Source organism: Penicillium brevicompactum, assembly GCF_028827555.1.
Source record: "Penicillium brevicompactum strain IBT 35665 chromosome Unknown utg000003l_segment0_segment0, whole genome shotgun sequence".
NCBI lineage: Eukaryota > Fungi > Ascomycota > Eurotiomycetes > Eurotiales > Aspergillaceae > Penicillium > Penicillium brevicompactum.
In genome coordinates this window covers 2,243,603-2,269,948 of record NW_026623206.1, presented here as the reverse complement: position 1 = coordinate 2,269,948, position 26,346 = coordinate 2,243,603, and the positions used below count along the sequence as shown (strand labels likewise).

Here is a 26,346-nt window from a genome sequence, read left to right as displayed (position 1 = left end):
GGGCCATGAGCCTCAAATTGAATATCAGTCAGATTGAAATACAGACATAGATATTTTCACGGGTCGTGGCCTAAAAATACAGTGGCCCACATCGTATTTCTATTATTGCCCGGTGATATTCACACAGTAGCGAGTCAATCACTCATATAGTTACACCCCCGAGCCCTGTTGCTCGCCCCCATCTCCCACTCGTCTCCAGGCCACTTTTTCTTCTTCCACTCCTTTGACCGCAACTTCATATCCAACTGCCATGCACACATAGAGGATCTCATATCGCTCTTTCTTCTTGTTGATATTCAACCTTGGCCACATCGTAGGCCATTCCACTCCCTTCCTCGCCCACCTCCTCGCCCACCTCAACATGAATCTCTCATCGAGGCATGTACACGAGATAGCACTTGGGTCAAAGAAACTGGGCCCGATCTCAGTCTTAGCCCCTTTCTCAGCACTCATTATCTCCATCACACTCGTTATCTTTTTCTTGATTCGCTACTATGTATTGGAAGGCTTTCTCATCCGCCGCATATATGGCAGCATTTACACAGACATGACCGAATTGAACCGCCGAGGCTTCATCAATCACCACATCGCAGGTGTCACAAAGCTCATCATCTTGATCGTCGCCGCATACCCATTTGTCAGCGTCACATTTGGTAGTGGGCGCTTCCAGACGCCTTTCGCCAAGGGATCACCGGTCACACTGGGAGATATGCTGGTCGTTGTCGCCCAGATGTTGATCGGCATGTATATTTTCGAGTTGATCTACCGCGCCAAGCTGTCACCAGTGGCGGTCCTGCATCACATGGGCACGATCCTGATTGGCCAGGCGGCTATCGCGATCAGTCTGAGGTCTTTACGCGAGCAGGATGCTTACATTGAGTTCATCCTGTGCACCGTCTGGGGTAAGTTGTTTGTTTCTGGGGTCTGGCATCGGGGTTCTGACTTTACTTCTCTGTAGGCGCTTTCGATATCATCTCCGAGTTCTTTCCACATGTCGCCATCATCCTGTATCGTGTTTTCCCCGATCGCCATCGATTCCTCAGTCGCGTGTTCCTTTTATCTTGCTTCACAACAGCAACGGGAACGCTCTGTGAGACTATTGTGACAATGTGGCTGTTTGGTAGTTTGTGGAGTCAATGGCGCTTGGCTTTCAAAGTGGTGACTCCACTTTTGCATATTGCGTTTTCCGCAGCGCAGGTACATGGAAGTATTGTTTTCTGGAGGATGCATCGTCGCCAACAACGATATTTACAAGAAGAGGGGGATGTTGAGGCCAGCTGCGCAAACAAAGATGACGCAAAGCATTGTGACCATCAAAGTGAGGAAATCACAACCTGTACGAGTGTTGGTTCTACATTTCCCATCGCTCACACACCTGTGTAGCTTCAAATTTTGCATGTTTTATTCGGGTTTTGGAGTTTTGCACATATGATAGACTTTTTCTCAACAGCGAATAGTTTTGAATAATTCCATGAATCCGATCACTTTTGAAAAAAACTAGGAGCCAAAGCGGCTAATCTCTTAGTTTTAAGTGGCGGAGGCATGAGATGTCCCCGGGGCTGTTTGAGCTAGCCACGCCACACGGGCTTCCCCGAACACCTGCTTGCTCCCGGCTGGAGCGCCCCAACAATGACACCTGGGCATGCATGGATTCAACCCCCAGGTATCTCTGTGCCCCGGACACTATGATTTAATCCTGAAGGCTTTCTATAATCTTAGTGTGATTGAGTGAAGATACGGTGATCTTGAAATGTTTGAGCATAATTTTATCAACTGTGATCAAGCTAAAAAAGAGATTGCCATGTCAGCTGGGAATAGCTCCAACTAGGGCTATAATTCCCGATCGCATCGAAAGCCTTCCCAACCACGGCGATTTCAAGCGACCGCAAAGTGGCAAGCGCAACCATCAGCTGAGCCCTGTATACGGAGTACTTGCAGAGTGAAACAAAGAAACATAAATAATGGACCTGCACCTTATACCCAAAGAATACATACTTCCAAACAACCATGTCAGACCCCCAACCATCCCGCAAACGTTTAATAATCTGCTGCGACGGCAGCGGCCAATCCGCCGTCTCAGGCAAAACCAGCGTCCCATCCAACGTAACCCGACTCTGCCGCGCAATCAGCAGCGTCGGAACCACTGACAAAACATGGCAACAAATTGTCTGGTATGATTCCGGAGTCGGAACAAATGGCCAAGCCCCCGCCAGCAAAGACCTGGAAGGCAACGTTATCGAAGCGTATAATTTCTGCGTGCTGAATTGGAACCCCGGTGATCAGATTCTATGCTTTGGATTCTCACGGGGTGCGTATACGGCGCGCGCTGTCGCGGGTCTGATTTCCGATCTGGGAATTTGTTCAAAGGTTGATATTCAGGATTTTCCCGAGATTTGGAAATTGTATAAGAGTGGTCATCCTGCGGTTACTGGTGAGAGGTTTTATGGAAGCGATGCTTATTTTGAATGGCATGATGGGAAGCCTGCGGATCCCCAGCCTGTTGAGAGGCAGGGGGAGAAGATTGTTTGGGATTCTGTTGGGAGGGGGAATGGGCGAGGCCGGGGTCGAGGCAGGTTGAGGTTGTGGGTGTTTTTGATACCGTTGGGGCTCTTGGATTTCCGGAGGTCTTTGGGTATGAGGTGCCCAAATGGTTGACGAGGACGGACAAGCCCGAGTGGCATAATGTTGGACTTTCTCCAAGTATGAATGACGCTCTGTTGCTTTTTGGAATTGGCTGACCGACATGAAGATATTAGACATGCATTCCAGGCGCTCGCCTTAGATGAGCATCGTGCTGTATTCACTCCGACACTATTTTATGTTCCAATCGTGACGAAAGCTTTGCCTGGGGATATTTTGAAACAGCAAGAAGTCCACAAGATTGCGACGAAAGCATGGTTGGATCTTTTGTTGACTGAAAGACCAACCATTGATGAAATCAACCGTGTGCTGAAAGCCAAGAATGAAGCCTCGCGCAAACTTCTCGAGATGGAAGATAGTCAAAAGGACCCCTCAAAGCTGCTCCAAGTCTGGTTCCCAGGAGTTCATGTCAACATCGGTGGCGGGTCGACCCTCACCTTGGAGAACAAGGGCAATATGGAAGAAATGTCCAACATCGTATTCGCCTGGATGCTGGATCAAATCAAAGGCTTCGTCTCCCTGAACGACGAAGTGTTGCAGAAAGATCAACTCGCCCGTCGGAACCGCTTGTCCAAGATAAACAATTCTCTTCACTGGTACAATGAGCGCATGAAGCAGCGACAAAGTGAATCGTGGGGACAATGGCTTCGACGTGGTAGCGAGTGGGTAACTTCATCCATCTTGCATCCCCTCACGCCCAGCGACAAGCCCGCTTATATGCATGATCGCGTCTATACCTGGGGCCTTGGCGACCTGCCAGACAACTTTGGAATTGTCTATATTGCCAATGGGTCTCGACCACGAACTCCAGGCCGATATGCAATTGCAAATGGACAAAAGCTCGGTGAGACTTTCGAGCGCATCCACCCTGTTGTTGGATACAGAGTGGAGAAAATACAGAGCGGTCCAAAGAATCAACAGTATCGGCCCATCTGGCTGGTGGGTGATAACTATGAGCGCCGGAGGAAAGGTGGCAAGTATGAATACCGCCTGAGATACCCTGGGGCCTCTGAAGATGAAGTCCTGCCTGAGTGGGAGATGTCTGCAGATGTCAACTCTTATGAGCGATTGGCGATTGAAGGAGATTCAGCTTATGACTATGTTGATGCCTTGGACTTTGAGTTGGGCAGAGACATCAAGACTCCTCGTTCGCGACTTGGGTGGGGTGACCGAACTTCCAGTTAATGTGTATCTCGAATCCAGAAATGGCCTAATGCAGTCAATATCAATATTCTTCAGAGCTTTGTTAGTTAGTAAAACCGATTACTCAGTCTTGAGAGCCGCAGAGGGGAAAAGTTGCAATCACAAATGACGAGCCCTAACTCCACTTTATCGGCAACATACATGCCAAACCATGCGCAGCAATCGCCTGTGGGCAAGTGGTCTAGTTTCAGTTTGAGCTGCAATGTTCCAGGCAATATGGCACTGTTAACCAGTGGTGATAAGTATTCTGGGTAGCCCTAGAGCTGCGTGGCTATGCTGGCCGTGAAGTGCATCCCATACCAGACAGCTTCGTAGGGCATTTTCTTCCAGACTTCCAGGGTCTCCAGATGGGGGATTTGATCAAAGCAATGAAGCATCTGTTCACAGGGAGCTGGTTATGTAAAAGCATCGCCGAGTCGACCCATTGGAGTGCAGATTTTCCCCCCGGTTTGTACGATCCGATTTCTGGCTTTAGGTTGAAGAGTAAAATTTCCAAAAAATGGCCTATTTCAAATGGAACAAGAATGTCTGCAGTAGTTGAGTCGTTTGGTGATGGCACTCGCCTTGTTTGTCGATTTAGATTCCAATTCCGTTTCTACGTAAGATCAGTCGGAAAGGCAGTCCTCATCGACTCGACTCGACCCGACCCGACTCGACTCCCTGAGCGCACCGTCTGTTGGGGCCCCATGGCTCCACTTGGGCTTGAGAAGCTATTTTCAAGCCCGGTACGCTTGCCATACGGCCTCATTGTTTTTTCTTTCCCAAACACAAGTGAGTATGCACCTTGAGCAACCAAGGATACGATAAGAATTCAGCGAAGCACGAGATCGACGGAAAACTATCCATTTTTCTGTCTGCACTGACTTGATAAAAATATCGACGCGATCTTCCTAGGTTTGATCAGAAGCCCCGCGAAAGGTTTCCACAAACTTGCAAATCCGTCCTAAAAAATTATTCGCTTCGTTAATATTCACCAGGGACACACATGTCCATTCACCTCAATCGATTTCAACCTTGTTCTCGCCGAGGTATCTCATCGATTGGAAAAGTCTCTCAAATCCACAAACTTCAGGTGGTCGCCTCATGCTGATTGGCCATGCGCTGCATGTTGAGGCCTGCGATCGGTTAGTGAGTACCATTCCATGCCTGAGATACAAATGGGATTTCAACTTACCAAAGTCTTCAGAAGACCGCGGTTTGGCCTTGCGGCGAGGTAATCTACCATGCATCAGGTTGTCAAATGTGGGCGAATTGTGCAACAGGATGTACGCCATTGCGATAGCACAAGTCACCCCGGAAGCGATAACCCAGACATTGAGTGCAGTCAGCGGGTGTACCATCGAGCCGAAGATACCGAAGCAAGCGATCAGCGTGGCCGTGACATCGATTGCTACGATCGCAGCGCAAAGAGACATCGAGGGCTTGTTGGTCCACAGCGAGCGGGAGCCAGCACCAGACGACCGAGTCACAAAGATCAACCAACTCTGGGTCAGCGAGATCTCCAGGAACATGACTTCATCACGCAGCCTCTGACTGACAAAGCCGTTCACCGCAGCAATACCTCCCTCATCTAAGAGCGTTGTGGTGTAAGCTACCCAGCTTCCGATGGCCAAGAGGGAACCCAGCACAATCGATTCACCCCACAGTCTTGGTGTGTTCCACTTGACAGGGACATGGGAGTAAGGAGCGTTGTCATAAGCAATGGCCAGAGTCGCAATATCGGCAAATATCGCAAAAAGAACTATCAGGCGAAGATCCAGTGTTTCATTCTCGATGAAGATCTTGATGCCGAAGAAGATTTCCAAATGAATGGACAAAGCAATCCGATAAACAACATACGAGTACATGCGGTGAAAGATCTGGCGAGATGTCTTGATCGAATCAATGATGGCCGACAGACCGGGTGCCAGGAACACAATGTCGGCAGCGGATCGAGCTGCATCAGATGCGCCCTCAACTGCGATACCGGTATCGGCCTTCTTCAACGAGGGGGCGTCATTCACTCCATCTCCGGTCATGGCAACCAGATAACCGCGAGCCTGCAGGATCTCAATGACACTGTACTTGTGCTGGGGGAATACTTCAGCAAACCCATCTGCAGCCTCAACAAAGTCAGCAACCTCGGATCCAGGCATGCAGCCAGCACCAGTCACCCCGAGCCGCTCAGCATTGTAAATGTTGGTTCCGAGCCCAAGTCTGGCCGATGTCTCACGAGCAATACCGACGGCATCACCAGTGAGCATTTTGATCGAGAGGCCGAGACTTTTGGCTTCAACAATCGTCTGGGCGGTATCATGTCGAGGGGGGTCGTGGACCGGCATAATTCCCATTATCTCCCAGTCATGGCCTTCGCGCTTGCGAGCAATCCCGAGGCAACGGAAGCCACGAGTGGCAAATTCAAGAACCTTTGTCTTGTACTGAGCGACAAACTGCTCACTGAGCACAGTCTCTTTGAGCACAGTTTGCAGGACAGTTCGTGGGGCACCCTTGATGCAAGTAATCCGCTCGCCATCTGGAGACTGAACAAGCGCAGTCACTCTCTTTGAGACTGAGTCGAATGGAGAAAACTCCAACGTCTTGTATGAGGCGATCTGTGCTTTGACGGCGGGATAATGACGAAGCCCCTTCAGGAAGACTTTGTCGATAGCATCGATGCCTCCCTTCTTACGATTTGCGGCAAGACATGCAATCAACATGAGGTCGGCTGCTGTATTTCCAGGAACAAGGTGTTGTTCTCCCAGGGTCAAGACATTGCGGGTCAAAGTTCCAGTTTTATCCGAACACAAGATCTCGACTCCAGCCAAGGACTCAATAGCGGATAGCTTTTGCACGATTGCCTTGCGATTGGCTAGATATGCCGCACCCACGGCCATGGTTGTGGTTACAACGATGGGAAGTCCAACGGGTACACCTACCATTGCAATCGCCAAAGTGTGTTCGAGGATCTGGATGATGAGATTGGATCGATAGAATCCTGAGATCCATACCGCAACCAGCGTGAAGATTACCAGATAGAGAAGTGAGCGTGCCATTCCGTTCAGGACAAGAGTGAAGTGTCCAGGGGATTGCTGAGCTTGCTGGACAAGGGCTGCAGCAGTGCCGACATAGGTGTGGTCACCAATTGCCGTGACTACCATGTATCCCGAGCCACGCTTGATAGCGGAAGATGCATAGCAAGTGTCCCCTTTTGCCTTTTCGACTGCAAGAGATTCACCCGTGATGCCGGACTGGTCGACCTGGATGATCTCATTCGTGGCGATAATGCTGCCGTCCGCTGCAACAATGGATCCCTGAAAGGAAGATAGATTGTCAGCTTCCAACGGCATACCATCCAGCAGACTTCAACTCACATCTTCAAGATAAACAATGTCGCCAATAACAACATCCTCAGCCTGTATCTCCACAATATCGCTGTTTCGAACGACCAAAGCTCTGAGTGCTAGTGTCTTCCTAAGATTTGCGACAATATTACCAGCGTGGTATTCCTGGACGAAGCCGACAATGGCATTGAGGAGCAGCAGCGCGCAGATGATACCGAAATCAATCCAGCTGCGCAAGCCAGCGGCAAGAACAGTCACGGCCTGGAATATACAACGAAGAATATGTTAGCACATGTTGATCTTGAATAACCAAACAAATTGGGGGGTCAATCACCTCCATGACGAATTGGATTGGACCAACAAAGAACGATAAGAACTTGATCCAGTTGTTTGTCGTATTCTGGGTCAGGCAGTTGCGACCATGTGCCTTGCGACGGTCGGCAACCTGCTCATCGGTGAGACCTTCATGGTAGTCCGTCTCCATCAGAAGGGAAGGGTAGGGAGTGTCCTTCTCGGGCAAAGCAACCAGGGTGTCTGGAACAATGTCATTGCCCTCTTCAGCTATCAGCTCATTGATGAGACTGGTCAGGCTCTCCTCGGTCTCCTCCTGGGATTGAATCATGTGGAGAGACTCTTCGGGGAAAGACATATCCTTGAAATGCCGTTAGCCGAACCATTCTGTTTTTCGGGGTCGCTGTCAATGACAGCATAAATGTCAACTCATTACTCACCTTGGACTCGAGGCCAAGAATTCCCAAACCAACAAGAGGCTTTGCTTCATCCTTGGACTCTTCAGCCAGAGAGGAGTTTGGCAGATCCCATTTTCCCTGGTCAATTGGAGCCACTAGCTTGCTCTCAAATTCAGGACTTTCGGACATGCTGGAGTGAACAGTTTCGTCCAAGACATCAGAGTTACTGTACACCTGTCGCTTCAATCCGAAGGCGCTGTTGTTCTTGTCGCTGTCAGAAGCAGTATCCTCTGCATCGCTGGTGCGCAAGCCTTTGAAGTTGATTGGGCTGCTGCATCGAAACGGAAACCTTCCCAGCAACTCAGCTCCACTTTCGACTTCTGAGGGCTTTTGGTGCTCCTCAGGTCTTTTAGCAAGCGGAAGGGCGGGTGGGTGGCTCCTGAGAGGGCTGCTGCGCTTGTCTGCCGGATCGGCCCCGCGTGGAGGCATGGTGGCGATCTTGCAGGCAATGCTAGAGAAGTCAGCAACTTTCTGGAACCATTTATCCCAATAAAGGTGCAATAAGATGACAGAACAGAGAGAATGAGAGCATTCAGCAAGCTGGAAATTTCCAGATTGCGTTGAGCAACACACCAGGGCAACAAATGATTAGGGCAACCGCAGGCGAGCGCTGTTGTGCGATAACGCGGGCACAAACTCAAACAACAATCTTTCTTGTCTCTGAAGCACTTACCGCAAGCTTTGGACGAATGGGTTGAAGAAAAGGACTATCCCGACGCGTTCTGGCGGGGACGAAGAAGGAGGTAAAGAGAAAGCGCAGCGAAGCCGAAGGAGCGACCCGAATACACCGGTGCGCCATTGGCACGTGCCGAAGTCCCGGGGGTTGACCTTTTGACCGGCTTTGCTCGTTGACTTCGAGCTGTTGAAGAGAAAGGGTCTGTTGATCTATGTGATCGGTGATGAATGATCAGTCGACGGCATGGGAAGAGTTTCAAACTATGGTGGCCCGAAGTATGAGTCGGGAGGCTTGGCCAATTAAGTGAGTGGGTTCAAATTACGACTAATCGACATGGGCTCGCTCTGCGTCGACGACTAAGCGTATCGATTCATACGCTTGGTGACCACCAACATCTTGCTTCTCGGCGACTCATCCAAACAGCCACCTGACAGTGGCAACACAAACAGGTCCCTGGGAATTGAAACTCACGAAACCACATCATCCTAACCTTCAATTCATGTCCAACATTCTCCAAACGAAAGACCAAGTAAAAATCACATTCAACCAGGACAGGACTTTATAGATCGGACTTAGGGCCTGGCAAAGGTCACGAGGTGATTACATAAGACACCCACGTCATTGCGCATTTCAACTTGACAATTTTCGTTGAAGTACGATATACTGAGTGCTGTTAATTCCAGTTAATTCGATTCTACGAAATCTGTTTTTCCTAGAGCGTTAGCTTCTTTTCTCGACGTTGTTCCATCTCGACGTGGTGTTGCGCAGAGTGGCCAGGGAAGAAAAGTCTTGACCAGCTGAAAATGGCTCCAGAACTCCCAGGTTTCTACTACGGTGAGTCCATGTTTACGAGCCCTATGTCACGTCTGTGATCACTTCAATGGGTTGAGAGTTCTCAAGGATACACTGGGTTGCTTCAATGCGTTACGAGACTACCCGGCCTCAATGATTGCCTCTTTTTATACTCCCTATCTTCTCCCTCGTGGCGTCCTCACCAGCAATTGTGACTTCTGCATTTTACCAAGATCAAGTTGAATTCCACGCGTCACTGGCCACTTGATTTAATTTCTCTTCTACCCACCCATTGTGGACTTCCAAGTCCCCTTCAACCTTCTCATCTATCAACCCGACTCCGACTGACCATAACTATCAACAGACGAGGTGAAGAGGAAGTATTTCAAGATCCAAGCCAATCACCAAGCATCACAACAAGCAAAGTACACACAAGATGACGTGAAACGTCGCAAGCTTGATACTGCCGTGAGCCAAAAGCCCATCCATCACCTAGTCTTTAGCTCTATCTTGACCCATCCGCTAACTCGACACAGGAATCACAAAGGGCTGCCGCTATGAATGACCGCCAGACGAAGGAACGTGTCAGACGGTCTCGTCTACTAACTAGTTCCTCAAATCGTCTCCTCGAAGAGCTCGGATCTCTCAGCTTATCACACGATGACATGTTGAGCCGCCGGGGCATTCAATGCGCCAGTGAGATGAGCCGAAAGACACTCTATGATTATGGCCAGACTGCACCCATGCATTCCATCTTTGACGTCCATCGAGATTCCCGTTATGGTGGAATTTTTGAAAGCAAGTTTCTTAAATATCTGATCGTCTCCAACCATGACTAATTCTTGACAGTCGCGAACTTTTCAAAAGGGTCTCATGTTTCGTAAGAAGAAACTCATACATTATTCCGCTGCCTGTTTACTAACAATAGCAGCGTATGTTACCCAGTCGAGGACGAGCACTCGAGGTGGCAGTATTCACCCGAATCGCAAGTGTATTACTGGCAAACTCCCTCCCTGGTACGTTTGATGGCCTCTTGATAAAAGCTTCACTAACATCATACAGGACCCATGTTGTTCATCTATCAGCCCCACCGGACATGTCCTGTAAGACACAACTATCGAGACATACATGCTCATTCTTACTAACAATTCAGGGCCGGTCTCTTCGATCATCAGGGCTCCGAGCTCCGCATTTTTCAAATCCCACCGCCAGATGATGGAGGCAAATACCTGCGTCCAGAGTGTATGAATCCCTCCCCGCTTTTGCTATGTTCAAGGCCCCTAGCTCATATTCTAAAGGTCCGACTGTTCATCTCTTGAGCATAGGAAACAATCTCCCCCGTGTTGCCACCCCTCTCTCAACAGGGACTATTCCCATATTCGCCATCGGCCTTCAGTCGGGTCTCAATCTTCTCACTCCCTCGCCCGACGGTTGGACCGATCTCAGACCATTAGGGACTTCCCCAACTCGGACCAACCGCTCGGCCCGCCGTAACAAATCCGAGTCCACGTCGGATACCGATGTGTGGGCAGCCGAGTTCTTGACTCCCAACACCATCGCCGCTGGCGGCAAAGGAAAGTCCGTGTTCGTGGCCGATTCTAGAACCAGCGCCGACGGCGCCGTCGCCTGCAAGTACGGGGCACTGGTCACCGATATCAAAGCCATCGATGAACATAGGATCGTCGTCGGCGGGACAGGTCGCTCCCGAGGCCCAAATCGCGCCGATGTGGTGAGTACTCCCCACTATGTGTGAATTTCCCATACCCTAACGATCATTCTGCAGGAACATGTGGTCACGTATGACCTCCGCTACAAGAAGGAGTCAAACGGAAAAACTGTGCCATACAGGCAGTATCCCGGGCTTAATTTTGCTCCGCCGTGGCCCAGGTTTGATGTTTGCCCGGAGCTGGGGCTGTTGGCAACTGGTGAGTCCACTCTGTAATTCAATTCGCCTTTGGATCAATCCTCCTGACATTCTCTTTACTAGTCAACCGCGCCAAGAGGCCTTGTTTCATGTCCCTGACGACTGGTCAGATCGTGGAGACCCCAGCTGGGGAGTCTGATCAAACTGGCAAAGTTAAATTTGACCGGGGTCACGATGACCCCCAATGGCGAGGCCCACGGTCACACAGTCTCTTGGTTAGCACCCAGGGGGCTATACATGAGTGGTCATAGCTGGGGCCATGAAGTATGGGCATGCATAATCTGGGGTCTGGGCTCCCTGGTCTCGCAGCGTTGTCGCTGATATTGGTTAGGGCTGAGGACGATACTTGAGGTAGAGAGCAGTGCTAATGAAAACACCATATCAAGTTACAGCTACTTCTCTACGTAGGTGTAAATGAAATGATCAACCAGGGTATATTTGATCTCAATATCAGGATCCAATGCAAAAACCAGACTACTCCCATGAACTAATGCAGCATCTTACAAAACACCTTAATCCAAACCACCTGCCAACCATTCACCAACTTCGACTCCAATGCCCTTGGCCAATTCCCCGACCCAATCACCAGAGACATTGACACACCATTTATCTCCGGCATCTGCACTGGTGTTTCCACTACTGCTAGCCATACCATTATGGCTAGCAGCAGGAACAACAAGACGTAGACGACGCAGCGTCGCCAATTCAGCATAGATTCGATCCGCAACTGCCGCAACACGAACAGCAGTAGCAGGCGGATTGGGATCGATAGCGTGGTAGATTGCCAAAAGACGTTCAAGTGGGAATGAGCGTGCTGTCAGAATGGTCGAAGGACCCGTGATGCCTGCGCCACCTCCGACAGCTGACGTGGTAGCCGAAGAAGTCGCGAAGGCGGAGGACAGAGTCGACTTTGTAATGCGAGTTTTCGTGCGCTTGCCTTTACCTCTCTTAGGTTTTGAAGAGTCATTTGCAGCTTGTCTTTCTTCAGCCTGAGCTTGAGAAAGCACCTTCAAACGACGACGGTGGTGAGCTCGCTTGTTACGCGCTGAAAGCGACGACGACGAGAACTTCGAGAAGAAAATTGTATCCAGTCGTTGGGGCGTGTGTGAAGCCAAATAAGCAGATGTGAGAATCAAGGTTGAGAAGTACGGCAGGGAAGGAAGCGCCGATGGCATGACTGTCTTTGTCTTTGCCAGCGGAGCCTTGGTGATACTGGAAGTCGTCTCGTCGGGAACAATGCGATGTACAAGGGCTGACTCGCCCTGGTGTCGGAAGATAGATCTGTTTTTGACAAGCAAGCGCGAGAAATCCCATTCGCCTGTCTCGCCTGGCGCAGCCTCGCCGTTCAAGACGGGCGCAATGAATTGAGGCCAGAGTCTCTCAACTATGGAGCGGAAATTCGGGATTGAGCCTGCTGTTGGTCCAACGAGCGAGTCGTACACCGTTGAGACGAAGTATGGGTAGATATGCGTAATGGTTTCATCTGATAGGCCCTCAACGGTCGGCGCATTCGAGTTGAGAATGATCTCAATGGCTTCTCTGCGCGTGTAAGGAGGGAAGTTGATATGTGGCACTCCTGCGCTTTGAAGGAAAAGCGGACGGGGGGTTGAGCTGAGAACCATTACCACACAGAGTGACGGAATCTAGATTTGATCGTTAGCCCATAATTCCAAGATCCTTTGGTCATTCACAAGCTCACAATCTCTCCCAATCTGGCCAGCGCCGATAACAATGTGGGCGATGCCTCCCTCTGTCTATCGATCTCATCGAGCACCAAGACGAATTTGCGACCCTGCGCATTGGGCTGTGGTTGCAGGCACTCCTCAAGAAGCACAGACAAACCACTGACATGATCGCAACGTCCCTTTCCAGCCTTTTCCCACTCTTCTTTCAAGCCCACTGCCTCAAGTGTATTCCATAGTATCTTTGTCAGGAGATGTCGGCCTGTAATGCATTCCGAGCTGCGGACAAAAGCATGCGGCACTTGGATTGTGGAGAGGACGGCGCGGAGAATAGTTGATTTGCAGGTCGCAGAGATGCCATTGATAACCAATGCGGCCGGGCTAGGCGTATGACGCTATACAGAAAGCATATTGGGTCAGTTCTTTGTATATTGATTTCGCTTTGGTAGTTTGCAAACTTACACTCAAGAGGCTGGCTAACTGCCGCGTCTGGACCTCACGACAGGGCCATTGGGCGCTCAGCGAGCTTGCAACCTGGGCTGGTAGCATGGGAGGTCCCTTTTTGTGTGGGACTTTGTAGACACTTGTTCCACGGACAGGAAGTTGCGGCATCCTGAAGCTCCGAAGGGCGGCTCCTTACGCCGATGCACGTGATCACGCGTCGTGATGCGTTAAAATTATACACGCCCTTTTTATTCCAAGGGAGAAAAGGGTTCTACTAAAATACTACGTGCCATGGATTACTTCAAGATGTAGTTTGACTGATTCCATTTACTGAATGTAGAATTTGGATGAAAGAAAGTTGTGGAAAACCGAATTCGCCCTCCATTGCTAAAATACAAGCAGAAAGTGTTCGCAGCAGGCCTGCATCAGAAAAAAAAAAAAACCATGGCCCTCGTCACGACAGAAGCGATTGGCAAGCGAAGTGAAGAAATCAAGGACCAGAACCAAGGCATAAGGAACCAAAGCTCTAAAGACCTTGATACTAGACTTGATACTGCTTAACAGCTTCCCTGTAACAATGAGCCAATGTGAATGCAGCGCGCACAACACCAAAAGCCATTCGAAAAAGCAAAACGAAAAGTACAGCGGCTGGTAATAATAATGGTGAAGAAATCACAAAGTTGAAATGAAAATAAGAATGAGCATCTCGAGTAAGAATAGCACGAACCTCCAACCAAGAGTGTTAGATCAAGTAAAGATCCAGAACTATCAGCCAGGAATCCCAGATCACAGAATCCGAGAAACCAGAGGAAGTAAAGGGGAATGTGAAGTACATTGGGGAGGGAAACAAAGGGCACAGAATTGGGAAAGTCTGCATCATGCATGGCTCGCTGGATGAAAGATATGCAGTATGCAACATCGGCAGAGTGGGCGCAAAAGCTATGATCATGGAACATTGCTTCATAAGTGGTATGCTGAAAAACGCAAGTGGTAAATCACGGGGTTAATGATCATCGCATGTGCATTGATTGGGGCCTCGTTTGATGACAGTGTGTAGAAAGGCGTTAAATCGTGAAGTGGAAAACTGGTATCGTCGCATCGTCTCACTATGGGTACACTGGTCCCTTGCTGGGGACCACTGATGTGGGTGTCGAAGACCCAGATCAGAAGTAGGTGTAGGGCTGGCCCTGCGATCCGATGCTGATGGATTGCTGGGGAGCCGGGGCAGGGTAAACAGACGAACTGTCACTCTGTCCAGAGGGGGTGTTGGAGACTGAGCTCTGCGAGGAATGGGGAACATAGGTCTGGCTGCTGTATCCGCTGGAGGTGGGAGACTGGATGCCAGAGGATGTACCGGATTGATACATGAAAGGCTTCTGCAACATGGCCTTGGGGATCTGGGCACTGGTGCTGGCCTCGTTGGGCGTCGCCTGGCCACTGGTAGCAGCGCTGCTGCCGTTGCTGCGGGTGTTGCCATCTGCCGCCATGATCTTTCCTGCAATGCGACGTCCGTGGGGAGTCTGGCGAATCGAAGGAAGGATGGGACGCACGGCCTCGACAACACGGTTGCGGGTTTCAGCATCACAGAAATCCATAGCGGTTTGCACAACATAATTGGCAAAGGAATCGCGCAACATCTTCTCGAGTTCATTGCCCATGAGGAATTCATCGATGAGCTGGCGCTTCATGTAGTTGTCAGCAGTGCGGAGGCACTTTTCAATGACATTGGAGCTGAATTTCTGCTTGGACAGCTGAGGAATGTTTCCTCCAAAGGTAGCACACAGTGGGTTAGTGAAGCTTGGCTCATTCAAATCCAGAATGTATTGCACAACATAGTTTCCAAAGGGATCTTGCACCAGAGCGAATGAGTGGGCAGTGATCTGCGCAATCAGGCGAGCCTTTTGGTTACCCGAAGCATGGTCAATGCAGCGCTGCAGAACACAACATCCATGGCGGTGGGTACCAACAACCACACAGTGGCTACCAACAGCTTCGTAAATGAACTCGGCATCCTCGGGAGAAAGGCGGTTCAGGCACTTCTGAATCACATGGTTTCCATTCAGGTCCTGCACAAGCTCAACAACATGGTTCTTGAGAGACTTGATCACGGTCTGAGTCTGGCGGGGTGTCGAAATGAACTCAATCATCTTCTGCAAGGCACGGGTTCCATGCTGGTTCAGAGCAATCTTGACCAGTTGAGGGGATGCGTTGTCAATCAAGGCGGTGCGCTGTTCGTCGTTGGAATATTCAAGCAGCTTCTGACACAAATAATTGCCAAAAGGATCTGTTGAATTGAAAAAAAAATTAGCCATCAAAACCAGTGAAAGAGAAGAGGAGTTCCATACCAGTCATCAGCTCAATCACATGCATGTGAGTCTCATTGAAAATCAACTGGACATGCTCTTCATTGCGCTCCTCCAACTTGCGCTGCAGGTATCGGCAACCGTGCTGATCCTTGCAAAGGCTGTAAAGTTCACCCTTGTAGTGCTCCAAAGGGAAATTGCCGAAACGAGTGAGCTGGTTGGCATCGGTATCCTGGCGGCGTTGAGCCATGTTTCCTCGGACCGCAGGCTCATTGTAGCGGAAGCCAGCGTTGGTGCCGTAGTTGGAAAATCCGTTGTACCCATTGGCACCTGCGAAGTTCTGCATGTGTCCGTTGATGGGAGCCACTTGGTTGACATATGGCTGGATTCCGTAGCCAAAAGTCGGAGCTGCTGGAACCTGGAATGGCAAAGTCATCTGCGCAATAGCACCAGGGACGTGGTTGCTTGATGCAGCAGGAGTGAGCTGTGGTCCAAATGGCGGGGCGCTAGCCTGCAAGGTAGTTTGGGACTGAAGGTTCCCGTTCCCATTCATCTCAGGCTCATCCATCTCATTCTTGACTGAGCGGTTGTTCACAGCACCCTGGGGAATGCGTCCCAAGCTCGTGTTGTGCTGATGCATCTGCTCGTGGTGAGCCTTTGGCGGGGTGATGGCATGTCCATTTGCATTTGCATTTCCGTTGCCCTTCACGGTGGGAAGGTCGTTGGTTGAGTACGAAGACTGCAAAGCAGTGGGGCGGCTCGATGGAACAGGGGTGGCCACCTCATCATGACGATCATCATGGAAGCCCAGGTTGCTGCTGATGGAATGGCGAGTGCTGTGGCGCGCATGAACATAGTTCCCATTCTCCTCGTTGGAGTTGGCGGGCTGTCCATAGGTGATGACGTTGTGAGGCATGCTCTGGTGAGACGACCGGGCCCGACTGTGGTGGGCATAGGGCTCATTTCCATGGACACGGGGGTTTGCAAGGTCGTGAGCATCAGGGTTTGCCGAAAGTACGTTGGAATCTCCACGGCGAGAAAGAGTTGGGAATTTGTCATCGGACTCCGTCAACGAGATGTAGCTCTTAATGTCAGGGGTTGAGAGCCGCTCGAATTCCCTGAGATGTCCAAGCGATTTGTCTTCGGCGCTGGGGAAAAAGTACTGAGTGCCAGCCCACTTGTCAAGCGCAGGGTTGACACTGGACAATCCAGAAATGCTGTTCCGGCTATTGCCATTGGTGTTTCCAGAAGGCATCGAGTATCGGTGAGCACTTTTGAGAAGAAAAGGATAAGTCAGTTGCACTTGAAAGGCAGACAGCTCACATCCGGGGATTTGGAACTCACCTTGGGGCCGGTCGGAAGGGGGAGGTGGGATCAGAAAGGAAATCATCCTTCTCGGAATTTCGGCGAGATCCGGGGACCGAATGTCCCGCAAAACGATCGATCGATGGCTGAGTCGAGTGAGTGGGGGCCTGGGGGAAGTCAAGGCAGATGAAGCAAAGGCATTGAAGAAACCTGGCGAGGAAGTAACGCTCGAGGTCGAGAAGCGGTTCGGGCGACCAAACGCACTAGTGACGGTGCTCTCACGGTACTCCGGGGGAGTAGTTGGCTCACTGACGGGACCAGAAATGCCAGCCTGGGCCATTTCACGAGAGAGCTGATCCATCTCAAGCTTCTCGCGCGCGTGCTGAAGGTCGAGGATCTTCATATCTTCTTCGAATCGACGTTTCTGTTCACGCATGTATTCAATATGTTGTCTCTTCTTTTCGAACTGCTGGAGAAGTTAGCTATCATCCACAGACCAAACGATAACGTCACTCTGTGATTCATTCAAGAGGAAGGCTGTGTTCGGGCAAGGAAGATGTGGAACGATGTGAAGTCGCGCCAAAGTCAGAGAAAAGTGAGCGCTGAGGTTTCAGCTGCAGCACCTTCACCAGACGTAGCGAATTCCAGACCCCAGGCGTCTTTGAAAGACGCCGCCAAGGCTCGCTCCAAGGGAATTGGGGGACAAGACGTATGGGCAGAGGTGTTCAGCGAAACGCACGCAGTATCTCAATGAAAAAGCAATGGTGTGACCCGACCACAAGGGCAAATAGGCTTCCAGTAACACAAGCTATAGCAGCTTGACTTGAATGTAGTGGAACGACTGCGGTGAAGGTGACGAAAGAAAAGTCAAGCTGGAGGCCGGAGAGCTTCCTTTTATATGCACCACCAGACTGGCAGAGTTGGCAATACTCGATTGAAGCCGTTGTATACTTCAAGCCGAGTGAATGCCCCAATAGCTCAGAATGGCGTCGAGGCCTCGGTGAGTGCCAATCACTTCTGCGAGCGTGGTGGATTGATTGATATTGATAAGGGGAACGTGACGAATGGAAAGAATAGGAATGTGGAGGGATGGAGAGAAAAGAAAAGAGACGAAATGAGAATGAAGACAATGAGTGTTGGGAGTCCTTGAATTGAGGGACGGGCAGGCACAATGCAGTGAGGATTTGACTTGCGACCCCGGGAATCTCACAGCGCTTCCATTCTCTCCACTTTCATCACTCCTTTGGAATACGGCGGAGCTTCCCTGGGCAGCCAAATCCCCAGTGCATTGTTCCGGTGGGTTTGAAACAAAAAAATCACAGGTTTTATGCTAACGGAAACTCCAAGCTTACCGAAGACAATAGATCTAACGGGTCCTGAGTCGAACCGGGGCCTGAGCCCGCTCCTGGGGACTGATTTAGGTGTCCCCATGAGGAGAACTTGCTCGAATCGGTCGTGAACCGACGCTGCAGATTTGCTCGTACATCACCCGCCGGCCGAGATGAGAAACCCGATCCAAAGTTCGAGTGACCTGGGGACAGCGAGGTGTACCCCGGAAACGCCGATTCCGAGGGCGGGGACCGAGGAGACGGGAATCGCAGCTCGTCGAGGCGTTCACTCAGCCCATGCTTGAAGGCCATCGTGGGTTAGAGCCAAAGTGTTCAACTACACCAAAAAGAGTTGACCGGTCAGCTCGAGGTCTGGATTTGTTGACGCCAGGGTTTTAGAGCTGGGGAACACGCCAGTACCACACGCCCCAGGTATTACGCCACGCTCCTTCGGTGGCAGGGAAATGTCCGAGTGATGGGGCGGTGTGTTCGGTCTCAAGTAAGGGGAAATCGGAGAGAGGGGCTGAGGGGCCGGAGGTGATCTGCGTTTCGCGAACGGGGACCTAACTCACACAATGAACGCCTCGAGAGGTGTCAGAACGAGGCGGTTATGGGGTGTTACGATGCGGCTTTAGATGGAGCAGGTCATGTAGCGTAGGAGAGGATCTTTTTTTCGAGAGTATCGTACCTGATGCGGAGATCAGTAGGGAGGTTGCAGAGTGGGATGGAGCTCTCTTACCGCTCTTAGCGAGAGGAATTCGAGGGCGCGGCGAAACGAGCGTGTCGCGCAATAAGGAAACACAACCTAACAATAACCCAAAGGAACGATACAGAACTGTTGTACAAAGGGGAGTTGCAGAAGGAAGAAGGAAGAGGGGGAAGAGAAAATGGCTGGGAGGTCCAGAGCCAGAGCGGGGAGATCCTTTTTTGGGAATCTGTGCCCTTCTGCCTTTTCTTTTTTCGACTTCTTTTTTTTCTTTTTTTTCTTTTATGCATAGTATAGGGAATATATTCTCTATTCTATATTGTCTATGCTCTATGCTCTTGAGATAATATACACCATCCTCCTCTCGCTGTCTCCTTTCCCTACGCGTCTCCGGGATGTAATTATTTTGATCTCGGTGCAAAACAAAGACCTCCCTATAGATACCCGTGAACATGACCTTTTCTATACAGAATACACACCACAGTGGTCACTCGGACTTGGACCGGGTTCTATTGATTGGAAGGTCTCCAAGACCTGTATGACTTGGGCGCATTCATCCCGGGAAGCGCCTAGGGTAGTCAGTGGGCGCAAAGCTCGAGCTCACCCGGAATGGTCAATTCCATGACGGACTAGAGACAACCTGGGCTGTGCAAGACGGTCGCGCAAGGGCTCAATGCGCTGTCCTCAAGAGCGTGGCAGCTGCATAAGTAGAAACCAAAGTGCCCGAAGATGTGACAGCAGAAGATGGTTAGGCGTCTGTACCTGGATCTAGGAAGGGGGTGAATGGTATTTAATATCACGCCAATCAATTGGGTCAATCGATGGTTCGTGACTTGTCCATGGGTGCTTTGCTTTTCTTTGTTCTCGTTCCATGGCTCATCAGCTGCTCACCTCCTTTTTTTAGAAGGAATATCTCTTTGATCTCTTCTTTCATTCTCGACTAATATAACCCTCCAATGCCCCCTCTTCCACAGAGGGTATATTCCATATTTCTCGAATCCCCCCCTCTAGGGCTTCCAACTCCACAATATGCACGATAAGGGCTCTCCTCAGGACAAGCGGTGTACCGTGCCAGCCAACGCTGATCGTGTCGCTTGGAGCCCCTGATCCACCGAATGACGAGCATACTAGTGGAGATCCAATGCCCCCCGCCGTCATCCTTATTACTTATTAGTACGAGGAATTTATTCAGGATCGTCAATGGACCACTTTTACCCCTCCGTCACTAATGTTAAGGTCATCGATCTAAGCAGTGGACTGGCTCCGGTCTGTGCTGAGAAATCTCCAGTCGCCATGTGCCCTAGTGAAGTACGAAATATATACGGAGTACTTGGATACTCAATTCCTGGTATATGCAAACCCCATGATCTCCAAGTGATACGTCCAACCCCAGTAAATGAACTAGTGTGCCAGCTATCGCCGCCCGCATCCAATGATCTCACTCATATCACAATAATCTCGAGGTGGATTCAAATCCACTCCTTGACGCCTAAATAATCCAATGGTTACCCGCTTGCTTTCATGCCCAACGGCTTGCGCCTCGGTTGACTGGCTGCCTCGATTCGGGAACGAATCAGATGCATTGGGGTCAACTTACGAGACTCGCCCCCAAAAGTACTGGCAAATAATATCTGAAACAAGTCCCTCCGTCGCCTCCGTAGAGTCAAGCCAGCAATCGCCTGGTAATAGACATTCTAGACTCGCTAGCGGATCAATCCCAGTTAATATGTCGCCATGTTAAGATCTCGCCTTGAAGCGAATTTGCTCGGCACCCGTGCACACCTGGGCATTTACAAGGGAAAAGCAAATCCAGACCACGTGTGGAATTGTGTTATATTATACTGTACCTTACAAGGTTCAAAACTCATTCTACACACACTCAATAACCTCCGGTATGGCCGCATACCCCTCATTGTACGGATACGCGCATATTTCCGGTCATTAAGGACAATCCCTCTCGAAAATGCCGTTTAGCAGAGCATTGTCCCAGGCCTATTAATTTTAGAGTGGCAATTTCAATCTGGCGGTCAAACGTGTGTCTTTGCCACTGGCATCACACTCCCCGTCAATCGCAGTTTCTCCGTACTCCGTACATGACCGGATGTTCCCGATTCCTGGTTTCTCAGTCAATCATACGAAGCGGCGAGGCTGATCAATGTATAGTGTACCTTTTTCTCAAGTCCTTGCGCGCCTAGTTACTTCAGAAAATAGATAGTTTCAAAGTAGACGTGACCGCTTCTTTGGGGGTTTATACATCACTTTCATCCCACAGATCCAAGCCAATTCCGATCAACAATTCGTCCGTGCAGAGATAAACGTTCGGCGCTGGCATGCGTGAAGACCCACTTATAACTTGTCACTGATCCTTGAAGACCGGCCTCGTAAACTTCATTCCTGCATCAATCCGCTGCCCATGGGAAGGGTCACTTCCATGGCTTTGTTTACAATATAAGCAATTGATCAGGCTGCTGTTCGAGACTGATGTCCTACACTCGAGAGATCATATGATGGTGATGAGAATCACCAAAGCATAACACTCGGGCTGTATAATGATCATCCAGCTTACTCTGGGGCCAAGGTCTATCTCGCAAATTGCGTCATGCGCTATGCAGTGCTGAGTGAGACTGATGGCCCTTCGCCAACGATGAATCATGCTTCGTCTATCCGAGGTGGATATAGCAATGTGTTTCCATTCTCTGGTGCGTTTCGTAAATCTACTTTGTATCTACGCAGTTGTGACTTGGGATTGTCATCTTGAAACGAAGAACATGCTCTCTGAACTTCCGAGGTCCGTGGCTTGGGACGCTATCTACTAACCAAGTAACAAAGACCATTACATTTGAAGCGACATGATATGAGAGTACTTGGAAAGCACACATTCATATAAGACCGTTCTTCGAGGATATGCCTTGAAACCAGTGCCCGTGAATCGATGGTAGGGCTGTTGCCTGGGTCGCGAGCGATGATCTGATCAGAAGAAGACATCATTTGGGATATGAGGACAGGTGCGGTAGCTATTCGACACCATCTTACCCATCATGCTACCCAAAAAAACACCAAGCGAACCTAAATCATACAAAGTAAGTGACTGCCAGATGGATGCTCCGTATAGGTTCAAGATAAATATGGAGATCGGGAAAGACGTTCGAACCAGCTTGAGCGCCAGAATGTCGGGGCCATGTTCAGCTCTCACGGGTAAGGATCAAGTGATGGCTTATTCCCCTTCATTTTCGTAACCGAAAAGGGCTCTGTGTGCACCCAGCTGTTTTTTTGATGCCAGTTGACATGGTCTCTTTGAGAATTGAAGGCCGCTAAATTGTTTTGTCAGCCAACCCGGAATATGAATCTTCCGTGATTAGTCAGGATTTATCGCGGCCGATAGCTCTAATCAAATATTTCCCCTCCATGCGGAAAAGCCGCAAGCTCATATCCAGGCGATTGAGGAGTCCGAGATAATCTGAAGATTGTCTTTGCAAATCAGCTGTCTAGCCAATATGCCTCCGCGCAGAAGGCCCCAGCCCTCTGCGGCTAGCCAGCGACGTCAGTCAGAGGTAACAAAACTTTTTTTCTGCCCAGTCGCAAGCTTCAAATCGTGGATCATATCCTGACTGATCGCTACGTCTTTAGGCTGATCCCACGAAGAAGAAGCGCCCTTCGCAATCCAATCCAGAACCCGAGCCTGAACAAGCTGCTCCCGAGCAAGCTCCGCCTCAGGATGACCCCAATGCTCCGAAGTTCACTCCGCGGGATCCGTTCGATGCGCTATTGGAACCATTTTACTACAACAAGGGACTCACAGACCCAATTGACACTGCCAAGGACAAATGGAACCTGCTACCGGCTTTCCTTAAGGTTAAGGGACTGGTGAAGCAGCATATTGACTCATACAACTACTTTGTGGAAGTGCAGATGAAGAAGATCGTCGAGTCGAGCTCTACAATTCGCAGTGACGTGGACCATAACTTTTACATAAAGTTCACCGATGTCTATGTCGCCACGCCCCGACGCGCCGACGAGCAAGGCGACGGTGGTTATGATTTCGAGTCAACGATTACGCCGCAAGAATGCCGACTGCGAGACACTACTTATGCTGCGCCTATTCTTGTTGACTTCGAATATGTTCGTGGTCGGCAGAGGGTTATTCGACGAGGTGTTCCCATCGGAAGAATACCTCTCATGCTTCGTAGCTCCAAGTGTGTACTGTCCAACAAAACACCCGCTCAGATGAGCATTCTCAACGAGTGCCCTCTTGACCCCGGTGGTTACTTCGTTGTCAACGGAACGGAAAAGGTCATTCTGGTTCAAGAACAGTTGAGCAAGAACCGAATTATCGTTGAAACCGACCCAAAGAAAGAAATCGTCCAGGCATCGGTTACCAGGTATTTACATGGTCGCAAAGCTCACTGGAAAGAAAATTATAGCTGACATTTAACAGTTCTTCCAACGAGCGCAAATCCAAAAGTTATATTGTTTTGAAGAAAGAACGGTTATATGTCAAGCACAACGTGCTCAACGAAGACATTCCCATCACAGTTCTGCTCAAGGCTATGGGTATCCACACCGATAAGGAAATGCTGGAAATGGTCACTGGTGACGATCAGCAATACCAAGACGACTTCGCCATCAACTTCGAAGAAGCCATCAATGTTGGTGTCTTCACCCAACAGCAAGCCCTTGACTGGATCGGTTGCCGAATCAAGATCAACCGCAAACATGCAACTTATCGCAAGACCCACGTCCAAGAAGCTGTCGAGGCCATCGCCTCTGTCATTATCTCCCATATCGAAGTCAAGGATATGAACTTCCGCCCGAAGGCTATCTACGTTGCTCACATGGCCCGTCGTGTTCTTATGGCCAAGAATGACGCATCTCTAGTCGATGATCGTGATTACCTTGGAAACAAGCGTTTGGAATTGGCAGGTCAGATGTTGGCTCTTCTTTTCGAGGATCTGTTCAAGAAATTCTGCTTTGATATCAAGATGAACATCGACAAAGTTCTGAACAAGCGTAACCGGGCGGAGCAGTTCGATGCTTGGACCATTGTGGCAATGCACGGTAATCATATCACCCAGGGCATGAACCGAGCAATCTCTACCGGAAACTGGAGCTTGAAGCGTTTCCGCATGGAGCGCGCAGGTGTCACTCACGTTTTGAGTCGTCTGAGTTACATTGCAGCCCTTGGTATGATGACCCGTATCAGTTCGCAGTTCGAGAAGACCCGAAAGGTTTCTGGTCCTCGTGCCTTGCAACCATCCAACTTTGGTATGCTGTGTCCTGCCGATACGCCCGAAGGTGAGGCCTGTGGTTTGGTTAAAAACTTGGCTCTCATGACACATATCACAACCAATGACGAAGAAGGCCCTGTGAGGAATTTGATGTTCATGCTGGGCATTGAAGAAATCTCGAGCGTTGGTGGAAAACAACTCTATGCCCGCGGATCCTACACTATCTCTATCAACGGTACGCCAACTGGATTGACGAGACGTCCCAAGTCTTTCCTCAACGCATTCCGCAGACTGCGTCGCATGGGCCGAGTCTCCGAGTTTGTCAGTATCTACATCAACCACCACCAGCGAGCTGTCCATGTTGCGACGGATGACGGTCGAATCTGTCGACCTTTGATTATCGTCGAGAAGGGCAAACCCCTTGTCACAGCCGGCCACCTTGAGAAGCTGCGCGATGGAAAGATGGCGTTCGATGACTTCCTCGCTCAAGGTCTCGTGGAATACCTTGACGTGAACGAGGAGAACGACTCGTACATCGCAATCTACGAGAAAGATATTACAAACACTCACACCCATCTTGAGATTGAGCCGTTCACAGTCCTGGGTGCTGTCGCTGGTCTCATTCCCTACCCTCACCACAACCAGTCCCCCCGTAACACATACCAATGTGCTATGGGTAAGCAAGCTATCGGTGCAATTGCTTCCAATCAGTTCCAGCGAATTGATTCAATCCTCTATCTCATGGTCTACCCACAGAAGCCGATGGTCAAGTCTCGAACCATTGAATTGACCAAATACGACCAACTCCCTGCAGGTCAGAACGCAACCGTCGCTGTCATGAGTTACTCCGGCTATGATATTGAGGATGCTCTGGTCCTGAACAAGGGCTCGGTGGACCGTGGATTCGGACGTTGCCAGGTCTTCCGCAAATACGTCACAACTCTCAAGTCCTACCCCAGTGGAGCCAAGGATCAGCTGCAGGGACCAGACTACGAGAATGATGCTCCCATCCGCAAACACGCCCTGCTCGAGTCCGACGGTTTGGCCGCTGTCGGAGAGTTGATGAACTCCGGCGAAACCTACATCCGAAAGGTTTCGCCCAGAGTCCAGAACTCATCCGGCATCGCAGGCTCTGATTTCAACAGCGGCGGAGTCATCGACGCTTCCATGACCTACAAGCTACCCGATCCCGCATACGTGGACAAGGTTCTCGTCTCAGCCACAGAAGGTGAAACTCAGCTCATCAAGGTTCTGACTCGACAAACCCGTCGCCCGGAAGTCGGTGACAAGTTCTCCTCTCGTCACGGACAGAAGGGTGTTGTGGGTATCATCGCCGATCAAGCCGACATGCCATTCTCAGACCAGGGTATCAACCCCGACATTATCATGAACCCCCACGGTTTCCCCTCTCGAATGACAGTCGGTAAAATGTTGGAGCTTGTTGCCGGAAAGGCAGGTGTTCTCTCCGGCCAGCACGGCTACGGTACCTGTTTCGGCGGCAGTCCAGTCGAGGAGATGTCCCAGATCCTCATCGACAAGGGCTTCAGCTACGGCGGAAAAGATTACCTCACATCCGGTATCACCGGTGAGGCTCTGCCTTTCTACGTGTTCACCGGTCCTATCTACTACCAAAAGCTGAAACACATGGTTCAAGATAAGATGCACTCTCGTGCAAAGGGTCCGACTGCTACATTGACTCGTCAGCCCACTGAAGGTCGTTCACGTAACGGTGGTTTGCGTCTCGGAGAGATGGAGCGTGATTGTCTGATTGCGTACGGAACCAGTCAGCTGCTCCTTGAGCGATTGATGATTTCTTCGGATCGCCATGAAGTCGATGTTTGCGAACAGTGTGGTTTCATGGGATATCTGAATTGGTGTCCTGGATGCAAGTCGTCTCGCTCTGTTGTGAAGATGGTCATTCCCTACGCTGCCAAGCTTCTCATTCAAGAATTGATGAGTATGAATGTCACGGCTCGTCTCAAGCTTGACGACGAATTCCCTGAGATGAAGGGTCGTTAAACTCGGCAAATGGGTTTGAAATCTTCAAAA

General features: G+C 50.1%; 7 protein-coding genes across 7 annotated transcripts; 4 read left to right on the top strand and 3 right to left on the bottom strand.

Moving 5' to 3' along the window:
- Positions 1-361: 361 nt before the first annotated feature.
- N7506_004745 (uncharacterized protein) lies at positions 362-1,335 on the top strand (the record flags this gene model as incomplete). The annotated part of the gene is made up of 2 exons (XM_056954039.1): positions 362-902; positions 959-1,335. Coding segments are annotated over 2 exons (918 nt in total), but the record flags the coding sequence as incomplete, so codon positions are not given.
- A 672-nt stretch (positions 1,336-2,007) lies between these two features.
- On the top strand, positions 2,008-3,825 carry N7506_004744 (T6SS phospholipase effector Tle1-like catalytic domain-containing protein; the record flags this gene model as incomplete). The annotated part of the gene is made up of 3 exons (XM_056954038.1): positions 2,008-2,523; positions 2,574-2,700; positions 2,750-3,825. 3 exons carry the CDS (start codon positions 2,008-2,010, stop codon positions 3,823-3,825), a joined length of 1,719 nt encoding a protein of 572 aa, XP_056812927.1.
- A 1,086-nt stretch (positions 3,826-4,911) lies between these two features.
- Positions 4,912-8,341, bottom strand: N7506_004743 (plasma-membrane proton-efflux P-type ATPase; the record flags this gene model as incomplete). The annotated part of the gene is made up of 5 exons (XM_056954037.1): positions 4,912-4,958; positions 5,018-7,133; positions 7,194-7,424; positions 7,498-7,815; positions 7,895-8,341. The coding sequence occupies 5 exons, from the start codon at positions 8,339-8,341 to the stop codon at positions 4,912-4,914; spliced, it is 3,159 nt and encodes a 1,052-aa protein (XP_056812926.1).
- A 1,050-nt stretch (positions 8,342-9,391) lies between these two features.
- N7506_004742 (uncharacterized protein) lies at positions 9,392-11,555 on the top strand (the record flags this gene model as incomplete). Its single annotated transcript, XM_056954036.1, has 10 exons — positions 9,392-9,422; positions 9,745-9,848; positions 9,917-10,076; positions 10,230-10,260; positions 10,312-10,396; positions 10,443-10,483; positions 10,534-10,622; positions 10,679-11,109; positions 11,164-11,305; positions 11,368-11,555. The coding sequence occupies 10 exons, from the start codon at positions 9,392-9,394 to the stop codon at positions 11,553-11,555; spliced, it is 1,302 nt and encodes a 433-aa protein (XP_056812925.1).
- A 261-nt stretch (positions 11,556-11,816) lies between these two features.
- N7506_004741 (origin of replication complex subunit 5 family protein) lies at positions 11,817-13,598 on the bottom strand (the record flags this gene model as incomplete). Its single annotated transcript, XM_056954035.1, has 3 exons — positions 11,817-12,947; positions 13,004-13,381; positions 13,449-13,598. The coding sequence occupies 3 exons, from the start codon at positions 13,596-13,598 to the stop codon at positions 11,817-11,819; spliced, it is 1,659 nt and encodes a 552-aa protein (XP_056812924.1).
- Positions 13,599-14,593: 995 nt separating this feature from the next.
- N7506_004740 (uncharacterized protein) lies at positions 14,594-18,678 on the bottom strand (the record flags this gene model as incomplete). Its single annotated transcript, XM_056954034.1, has 3 exons — positions 14,594-15,714; positions 15,776-17,507; positions 18,391-18,678. 3 exons carry the CDS (start codon positions 18,676-18,678, stop codon positions 14,594-14,596), a joined length of 3,141 nt encoding a protein of 1,046 aa, XP_056812923.1.
- Positions 18,679-22,566: 3,888 nt separating this feature from the next.
- On the top strand, positions 22,567-26,316 carry N7506_004739 (DNA-directed RNA polymerase III core subunit RET1; the record flags this gene model as incomplete). Its single annotated transcript, XM_056954033.1, has 3 exons — positions 22,567-22,623; positions 22,700-23,451; positions 23,508-26,316. The coding sequence occupies 3 exons, from the start codon at positions 22,567-22,569 to the stop codon at positions 26,314-26,316; spliced, it is 3,618 nt and encodes a 1,205-aa protein (XP_056812922.1).
- Between the last annotated feature and the right edge of the window lie 30 nt (positions 26,317-26,346).